The following is a 9,277-nucleotide window of genomic DNA, read 5'->3' as shown; positions in this document are numbered from 1 at the left end:
AAAAGATGAAGGAGCCTGAAAACAAGAGGGAAACTGAGGCATTTTCTGACCTAAATCCACAAATGCCACCAAAAGTATAAGAAAAAGGTAGTTTTTTCTGGCAAAAGTGTTTTGGCAACTTTCACTTTTTCTTCTGAATCTCCATTTTTTTTTGTTAAGGTGCGGGAAGAGCTGAGCTTCGATTCCCTTCTGGGGAGAAGACTCTGAATTTGGGGAGGAGACCCAGAAACCCCCACACACACCATAATCCCCCGTTGCTGAATCAGAACCCGGATGGGAAGTGGGGACTGAGGAGGGAGGAAATTGGGGGGTGGGGGTGGCTCATCTAAGTTGACTCCCCAAAACTATTTCTTTGGCTGGAGACCCTCCCTTGCAGGTGGGCTTGGGGGGCTGCAGAAGAAGAGAGCTGAACCCCCAAAGGCGGATAGGAGGACTTCAGTTGTGGGAAGAAAAGTTCGGTATAACCAGGGAATCTTTCTCCTCAGGACCCCCAGACTCCCCCCCCCCTGCAGTCAAACCCCCCTCCCACGGAGATCATCCGAACTGCCTCTGCAGGACCCTCACTCAAAGCAGGACTTCAGCCAGGCCACCGGAGGCTCCCATGCTCAAAGGTGAGGGTGGCAGCATCAGGATTTGAACCCAGGACCAGCTGAGTCCCCAAGGGGAGACCTTCGCCTGCCATTCCTCAACTGCGGTCCTGGGGCTGCTGCACCAGGAAGCACCTTCTGGAGGGAGGGTCTGTCCCTCAGGCCTAGCGCAGCGTCCTGTTGCTGGAGGAGCCCCTCCTGTGTGTGCCCGAAGAATCCAAGGTTCCCTTCCAGAGCGTCAGGACCTGTTGAGCGTCCGCCTGCCCTTTTCCACCCTGGGAAGATGGAGGAGGTCCATCAGGAAGCTCCGTCCCTTCCCCTCATTTTCCTCCCCCTCCTGACACCCCACCAAGGGTGGATCCTGCTGGGACAGTTCCACATCCCTCCTCTAGGGGGCATCTTATGACAGCCTCTTGTGACAGGTTTCCCCTCCTCCTCTGAGAAACGTGGCCCCCGCATCTAAGAACTGCTGGGAACCTTGGGCCACGGACTCCCTGACGGCCTTCCTCCTCTCCTTCCTCCCTGCAGCCCATTTCCTGGTCCAGGGGAGCCCCAAGAGCCACTTCCTCAGCCCACTGACTCAGCCCAATCGGACTGCCATCTTGTCTGCTTTGAGCCGCCCAGTCCGTCTCCTGAAAAAAGGCCCCCTAGGTTATTTCAAACAATGCTTTTATTAAGGATTATATGCACAGAAAGAAAGTTTGTCTGTGAATAGATGAAGAGACTATGAAAAAAAGGAGAAAAATCCCTCAAAAAAAGATAGGAGGAAAAAGAAACTTTTGTTCCTCATTCTCAGCCAGCAGATTCAACATCAAAACTTTATCACTAAAAATAAACCACATTCATTCCAACCTACACCCCATTTTCTCCTCTCTAAAATTTCATTTCTCCTCATGGATCAACAAAATCTAGTAAAAATTAAGACAAATACCTGGTTCCTTGACTTACGACTGAAGGAACCTATGACCAGAAATCCATTCCAAGTTGTGGTCATAAGTCAAGGACTTCCTGTGCTCTGCAAAACATTTTACCTTCTCCCCACATACTTCTAACTCTCTGGTGTAATCACTCTGATAAGTTACTAAGGCGATTTTGCAAGCAAAATATTCTCACACTCCCAAAATTTACATCCGTTTGCCTCATTGCGTACTCCCTGATGTTATTCAAGGTTCCTTTGCTTCAGTAGGAAAAACATTTTACTCAAACCAAACAATTGTAGGACTTCCCTTCTGTCACTCTGTGAAATTTCTGGTAAACATTAAAATGTGAATGTTGGAGGAAAAAAGGGTTCCCAACCTTGTTCACAGCTGAAGAGATTTATCTCTGCTATGGACTTTCTGGTGCTTTTCTAGCTTTGATTTACTATGAAAAGGTTTCTCACACTCTGTGCACTTGTAAGGCTACTCTCCTGCGTGATTTCGCATGTGCATACGAAGGGTTGAAGGATGGACATAACATCTCCCACACTCCAGACATTTATATGGTTTCTCTCCAGTGTGGATTCGCTGATGATTCACAAGAGAATCTTTCCGAGAAAAACACTTATCGCACACTGAGCATTTGTGAGGTTTCTCTCCTGTATGGATTCGGCTGTGACTTCTTAAGGAACCTGAATGAGCAAATGTTCTCCCACAGTCCAAACATTTGTAGTTTTTTTCCCCTGTGTGAATTTTCATGTGACTTCTAAGGGCTGATGAGGTTCTATAAAAACTTCCACAGTCGATGCATTGATGTGGCCTCTCCCCTGTGTGGGTTTTATGATGACTCCAAAGACCTTTCTTGTCCACAAAGCATTTTCCACACTCTACACAACTGTATGGTTTCTCACCTGTGTGGCGCCTCTGATGGCTTCCAAGGTGTTGCTTTTGGGAAAAGCATTTCCCACAATCCCCACATTTGTACGGCTTCTCTCCTGTGTGGATTCTCTGATGAATCTGAACATGGGTTGGCGTAAGAAAACTTTTCCCACACTCCCCACATCTATGGGGCAGCTCCCCTTTATGCCAATTCTGATGATTCCGAAGTTCAGAAAAATTCACAAATCGTTTCTCACATTCTGGGCACTCATAGGGTCTCTCTCCAGTGTGACGTCTCTGATGTACCACCAGAGTTGATTTCATGGTAAAACATTTCCCACATTCGAGGCACTTTTCGTTTTTCTCCCCTCTGTGCGTTTTCTGATGACTCTGAAGACCTGAACTCTGGGTGAAACATTTTCCACACTCAAAGCATCTGTAAGGTTTTAATCCTGCATGTGTCTTCTCATGACTCCGAAGAGTTGAACTCTTGGTGAAACATTTTCCACACTCAAAGCATTTGTAAGATTTTATTCCCATATGAGTCTTCACATGGGACCAAAGATTTGAGTTCCGAGAAAAGCTCTTCCCACATTGCCAACACTTGTAAGGTTTCTCCCCTGTGTGAATCCTCTCGTGGTTTCTGAGAGTGGTTTTTGCACGGAAAAAAATCCCACATTCCAGACATTTATAAGGTTTCTCTCCAGTGTGGATTTTCTGATGTGTAAGAAGGCATGACTTTTGACTAAAGCATAACTCACATTCCTCACATTTATAGAGTTTTAGTTTTGGGGGGCTTCTGAGATCTTTGGAGTTTTTCCCAGAGAAAGATTCCTCACCCTCCAAACCTTCACTGGATCCACTTCCCACATGGACCTTCTCGTGGGTCAAAAGGAGGGATCTGCGAGCAAAGGATTTCCTACACTCTGAGCATTCATGGGTTCTTCTGGGCGTTCTTGGAGTGCTGCTTGTGTCTGACGGGGGATCCAAGCGTTTCCCACGCTTCATGCTTTCCCTTGGCTGCTGCCTTGGGCTGAATTTTTACTATTGCTTGTTAGTTGTCTTGAAGGTAAATCTTTGGTCATAGTTGTTTTCCTGCTGGTGGAACAAAAAAAAGAAGATGAGAACATTATTTCTTTTGGAGAAACCCAGAAAAATCACAAAATCGTTGAAGGGAAGATGCTGACATTGTTAATCTGCTCAGAGAGCGCTTTAAAGCCCTATATATCTAAGTCGGAGTGCTATCGCTAATAATAACTGCAACAGTGAGGACAAAATTGCAGTTCTTCAGCAAAGCGGTCATGGGATGGATGCCTCGTGTAATGACCACTTTCCTCAGGAAAGGAGTTTGCAGCCCAGTTGTAGTCATAAGTCGAGGACTGCCTGTAGGAAACACAAAAGTCAAGGCAAAAAGTTTCACTGCATTGCCGTTTTGTCAAACACAGACAAGAAAAAAATGAAGGGAAATATACTTTGTGTGTCCCAGGATGAAGTTGCAGGATCCAATCTGAATCTGTCACCGGGATCCGAGGTTTTGTCTTCTGAGCTTTCGGACTCATGCTGGAGCCCATCTTCAGGGAACTTCTCTCTAGCAGAGTGTGTGTCCTGTTGTGTATGTGGTCTACACACACAACCACACCACACACAGAACAGGACACACTCTCATAGAAGTTCCGTGAGAATGGCTCCAGCATGAGTCGGAAAGCTTGGAAGACAAAACCTCGGATCCTAATGAAAAATGCTTATCTTCCAAACCACAATTTAATCAAGATTTAGATCAGATGGGGCAGAGCATGTGTGAAAAGGGCCGATCTCCTCCCATTCCCCCATCCCACAACCAAAGAGGGTCAGGCAAGAGGTGCAAGCACAGTTTGGAATGAAGTGGGAGGCCGGCTTACCGACCTGAAGCAGTGTCCCCCCCTTACTTTCGTTCCCACCTCCCCAAACATTCTACCTCCCCCTGGTTCATGGCAGCCCCTCACGGGCTACAGCAAACCTCCTTCCCAGGCAGAAGGAAATCAACAACTAGCAGATGACCTGAATGTGTGTTAGTGCAGGTTTGAAAGGAAACTACAGCCACCTATCTCCACAACCCCCATCGGAAACACACCAACAACAGCCAAGCCTCCTACAACTGGCCCCAACCCATTGCGTTTACAACCTCTGGGGCTCACAGAAAAAGAAGTGCAAGATCTATTTCACAGACAAAAGCCAGGAAAAGCACCAGGGCCAGACAAGATAACTCCTTCTTGCTTAAAAGTCTGTGCTGACCAATTGGCCCCCAGCTTCACTCGAATCTTCAACAGATCACTAGAGATGTGCTATGTTCCTTCCTGCTTCAAATGCTCTACCATCATCCCAGTGCCAAAGAAGCCCTCCATCAAGGAACTGAATGACGACAGACCAGTTGCTCTAACATCTGTAGTTATGAAAACCTTTGAAAGGCTTGTGCTGTCCCACCTGAAAACCATCATGGATCTGCTGTTAGATACCATGCAGTTTGCATACATAGCAAATATATCGACAGATGATGCTGTTAATATGGCTGTGCATTACATCCTACAACACCTTGAATCTCCAAAGACCTATGCAAGGGTCCTCTTTGTAGACTTCAGTTCAGCATTCAATACCATCATTCCAGACATTCTTCTAACTAAATTAAACCAACTAGCGGTACCTGAACACACTTGTAAGTGGACCATAAACTTCCTAACAGACAGGAAGCAGCAGGTGAAAGTAGGCGGAATCACATCTGATACCTGTACAATTAACACAGGCTGTGTGCTCTCTCCTCTATGTCCCAATGATTGCATCTCAAAGGATCCCTCTGTTAAAATACTGGTTTGCAATTGATACATCAGTGATTGGTCTCATTCGAGACAATGACGAATCCGCATACAGACGAGAGATTGTACAACTTGCCTCATGGTGTGACTGGAACCGTCTGGAACTGAACACATTGAAAACCGTAGAAATGGTGGTAGACTTTAGGAGAAACCCTCCCATGCTACCACCTCTTACAATACTAGACAACACCGTTATCAACAGTAGAGACCTTCAAATGTCTAGGTTCTATCATATCTCAAGACCTAAAACAGACACCTCACATCAAAAACGTCATCAAAAAAGGACAACAAAGAATGTTCTTTCTGCGTCAACTCAGAAACCTCAAACTGCCCAAGGAGCTGCTGATCCAGTTCTACAGAGGAATTATTGAGTCTGTCATCTGCACCTCTATGACTGTCTGGTTTGGTTCTGCAACCTTAACAGGACAGACACAGACTTCAGAGGATAATTAGGACTGCAGAAAAAACAATTACTACCAACCTGCCTTCCATTGAGGACCTGTACATACTGCACGAGTCAAAAAGGGGGCTGTGAAAATATTTACAGACCTCTCACATCCCAGACATAAAACTGTTTCAAATCCTTCCCTCAAAAGGACGCTATAGAGCACTGCACACCAGAACTAGACACAAGAACAGTTTTTCCCCGAAAGCCATCTCTCTGCTGAACAAATAATTCCCTCAACACTGTCTGACTATTTACAAAATCTGCGCTAGTATTACTGTTAATCTTCCCATCACTCCTTATCACCCATCCTCTCCCACTTGTGACTGTATGACTGTAACTTTGTCGCTTATATCCTTATGATTTATATGGACTGTCCTAGTATGATTTGATTGCTTATTGTACCCTATGACTATCATTAAGTGTTGTACCTGATCATTCTTGACTAATGTACCGGTATCTTTTCTTTTATGCACACTGAGAGCATTTCCACCAAAGACAAATTCCTTGGGTGTCCAATCACACTGGAGTAATAAAAAATTCTATTCTATTAGAAAAGCAAGGAAGCAGAGGAAAGCATCAGGTTGCCTCAAAACCTCCTCAAAACCTTCGCTTTGTAAAACATGCACCATAAAGGGCCACATCCCAGCTCCTTCTGGGCAAAACAAGGAAAATGTTGATTTTAACAGATTCTACCAAGCGTTTACGATCAGAAGCAGAGTAAAGATCACAACAAAGGATTTCATTGTTCTCCTTTTAAATTGAGGTCAAAGAAAAAGGATCTCTTGTGGGTTTAAGACAACATGAACTCAATTCAATTTAAAGCTTTCCTTTCTCCCAAACTCTCCCCTCCCCATTGCAATGAGGTCAGTCCGCGTGACAAACCACAACAAAGGTTTTAAAGCCCCGTTTACTCCATTTTTTTTCCAACTGCAGGTGCGGGATCTGGATGCTCAGAGACTTCCTGTTCAAGCGGACCACAGAGAGACCTTCTGAGAGCAAGTGACCCGAATCTCCTTCCCGGATTCCCCCCGACGAGCCTTGGCCGGGCGAGGAGGGGGCAGATGCTGCCCGGGGAGGGAACCCCCTTTGCCCCACTGGAGGGAAGGGAGGGATCCGCTCCCTGCAGGCGACGCCGGAGCCGGATCTCCCCGAGGAAAACCCGGCAAGCCGGCAAGAGCGGGATCCGCGGCAGCTCCCTTCCTCCTGGCAGGAGGGGCAGCCTGGAGGCCGGAAGGAGAGCAGCCCCACCTGCTCTGCGGGGGACCCAGCAGCCTCTCCCGAGGGATCCAGCGCCGATCCTCCAAGGAAGAAGCGGGAGCCGCGGAGGAAAAATGGAGATCCACGAAGGGGAGGGGAGAGGTCTTTCTCTCGGGCTCGGCCCCCGCCTCGCAGCCCCGCCTCCTCTCCCCCCTCCCCCAGCCGGGATCACGTGCTCCGAAGCTTCCTCCGAAGGTCGCCGGTGTGGAGGGTTCCTCTGCCCATGGGAAGAGCGCCCCTCCCTGCAGGCTGGAAGCGGGGTTTCCTAATCCCCAGAGACCCCAAGACGGGGAAAGAGGAAGGTTTGGGGGAGGAACCCGGATCTCCTCCTTGTTCCCATAGAGGCAACGCCACACAAGAGGAAAACAGGCCAGCCGAGCCACTGCAAAATGAAAATGGTTTATTATTGTTATTTATTGCTATGCGCCTTGATTATTTTTACAAATAACTCCAGGCAGTGAAGATGGCCCACACTTCTTCCTTTGCCTATTTGCCTCACAACAACCCTGTGGGGAAGGTTATCCTGAGAGAGGGACTGGCCCAAGGTCTCCCAGATGGCTTTCATGGCCAAGGCAGGACTGGAACCCATGACCTCAGGCTTTCTAAGGGCCATACCGGAGGTCCTGGGTGTGGATTGGGGATGGTCCTCTTTTAAGATGGGTGGACTTCAGCTCCCAGAGTTGTGTTTTGCAAGACAGGTGGACACAGTTAAATGTATTGCCCTTATACTGTTGGAAGTTAGCACTCACCCCTCTAATAGAAAAATGAAATTATCCTAGTCTTGGAAGAAAAATCCTTCTGGGCTCAGTTCCAAGTGGGGAAAAAGACACTGGAAACATGGAGACTTTTAGGAAAGATGTTTTAATGGTGGACAGCAGGGCCACATGGCTTGAAGCTCCAAAGAAGGATGATCACATGCTCCAAGGTGAAGGAAAAGAGAAGGAAGGGATGATATGCTGAGAGTGCCTGGGTTTTATAACCTTTGTTGGGATTTGAATTGGAGCTTGTATTATGATTGGTTGTCAGACTCCCAAAAGGCCATGCGGGGCAACTCTGTAGGCTGTCCTGAGTTCCAGGCTTAGTTGAGCCTTGCTGGATGATGAGGCTTTTGGCAATTGCTATAGTTTTACCTGGAGATCTTTGTTATGTAAAGTATTCTGGCCCCGGCCTTAATGGCCCACCCATTAACAAAGGTGGGGGTGAGCTTCTGCTTCTGAGTTTCTCTACTCTTTTTAAGGGAAATATTCTGCCTTTTTAATATTTCCCCAGGATATTTCATTTTTCTAGGAAAGGGGTGGGTGCTAACTTCCTACATTAGGAAAGATGTCTCGATGTTGGTAACAATGTATGAAGTTTTATGTTTTTAACATTTGAAAACGTAATGAAATTTATTATTGAAAAAAATGTCCTTTGTGATATTGTTGCTTGTGGGCTCAGAAGCTGGGATTTGACGGGCTCCTATTGGCTACTTCAGGGAGGCTTCTGGCATCTTCCCCGCCACCCTGTTCTGGACACCTGGTTCCCCAGAGGCTCCTCAAATATGAAGGAGGCTCTTCCTCTCCATGGATTTAAGGCTCCTTGGGAAGAAGGTCCAGTCCTGGGATACACGGAAGGTCAACTGGAAATCGGGAAAAGGGGCCGTTCTGCCATTTCATGCTGCCAATTCCTCTATCCCCCCATGGGCCCCTGTGAGAGCATTCAGCCCCTCCTGCCAACAAAGGGGGCTTCATTGTTCATGGCCTCTCCTGTGGGGGTCTCTGCCATCTTCCCTTCCCAGCTCAGGTGAGAGAGGCTGAGTTTGGGTCAGTGACCCCCTTTCAGCCAAGGGCTCATCCGGCACAGCTGGAGGGCAGAGGCAGACCTGGAGGGTCACTGCAGGCCGTCCTCAACCTGTGACCGTTTCGGAGTTACGATGGACCCCACCCACAGAAGGTATTCACGACCCAGGTCCATAATGTGTAGAGACTCACTTAAGGTTGAAAGTCCAGCTGTAGTTATTGGTTTATATTTATTATAAAATATAGAAACCAGCCACCTCCCAAGTCACCTTATTTGCCCTGTTGGGGAAACCTCTATGTCGTAAGTTGAAGACTACCTGGAATAAACCACTGATAAAACTTCGGGGCATTTACAAAAGGGGATCAGTGTATAAAGGCAATACATTTGACTGTGTCCACCTGTCTTGTAAAACACAACTCTGGGAGCTAAAGTCCACCCATCTTAAAAGAGGACCATTCCCATTCCATACCCAGGACCTCCAGTATGGCCTAGTGGTTATAAGGCCCTGCCTTAGAAAGCCTGAGGCCATGGGTTCCAGTCCTGCCCCTTGGCCATGAAAGCCAT

The 9,277-nt window shown here is 47.3% G+C and overlaps 1 protein-coding gene and 1 pseudogene across 3 annotated transcripts; one reads left to right on the top strand and one right to left on the bottom strand.

Moving 5' to 3' along the window:
• Window positions 1–1,239: 1,239 nt before the first annotated feature.
• Window positions 1,240–7,157, bottom strand: LOC113429959 (uncharacterized). Of its 3 annotated transcripts, XM_087953197.1 has the most exons (3): window positions 6,926–7,066; window positions 3,642–3,766; window positions 1,240–3,478 (listed from the first exon to the last, which is right to left on the bottom strand). In XM_087953197.1, the coding sequence occupies exon 3, from the start codon at window positions 3,389–3,391 to the stop codon at window positions 1,988–1,990; it is 1,404 nt and encodes a 467-aa protein (XP_087809323.1). In that variant the 5' UTR covers window positions 3,392–3,478; window positions 3,642–3,766; window positions 6,926–7,066; the 3' UTR covers window positions 1,240–1,987. The 3 variants fall into 3 exon arrangements, with proteins under 3 accessions (XP_087809323.1, XP_087809321.1, XP_087809322.1); XM_087953195.1 differs by lacking the exon at window positions 3,642–3,766 and having other exon boundaries at window positions 1,240–3,481; window positions 6,926–7,157; XM_087953196.1 differs by lacking the exon at window positions 3,642–3,766 and having other exon boundaries at window positions 6,926–7,071.
• On the top strand, window positions 6,546–8,916 carry LOC148131745 (uncharacterized; annotated as a pseudogene).
• The last annotated feature ends 361 nt before the right edge of the window (window positions 8,917–9,277 follow it).

The sequence above is a fragment of the Notechis scutatus genome, chromosome 2 (assembly GCF_049901735.1).
Source record: "Notechis scutatus isolate UNSWTSFEM ecotype Mainland chromosome 2, rNotScu1.2, whole genome shotgun sequence".
NCBI classification, from domain to species: domain Eukaryota; kingdom Metazoa; phylum Chordata; class Lepidosauria; order Squamata; family Elapidae; genus Notechis; species Notechis scutatus.
The sequence above is the reverse complement of the archived record's forward strand: the minus strand, read 5'-3'. Positions and strand labels throughout refer to the sequence as shown.

What these genes read in the sequence shown, in the direction of transcription:
- LOC113429959 (XM_087953195.1), bottom strand. Translation starts at nt 3,391, where the DNA reads ATGAAGCGTGGGAAACGCTTGGATCCCCCGTCAGACACAAGCAGCACT.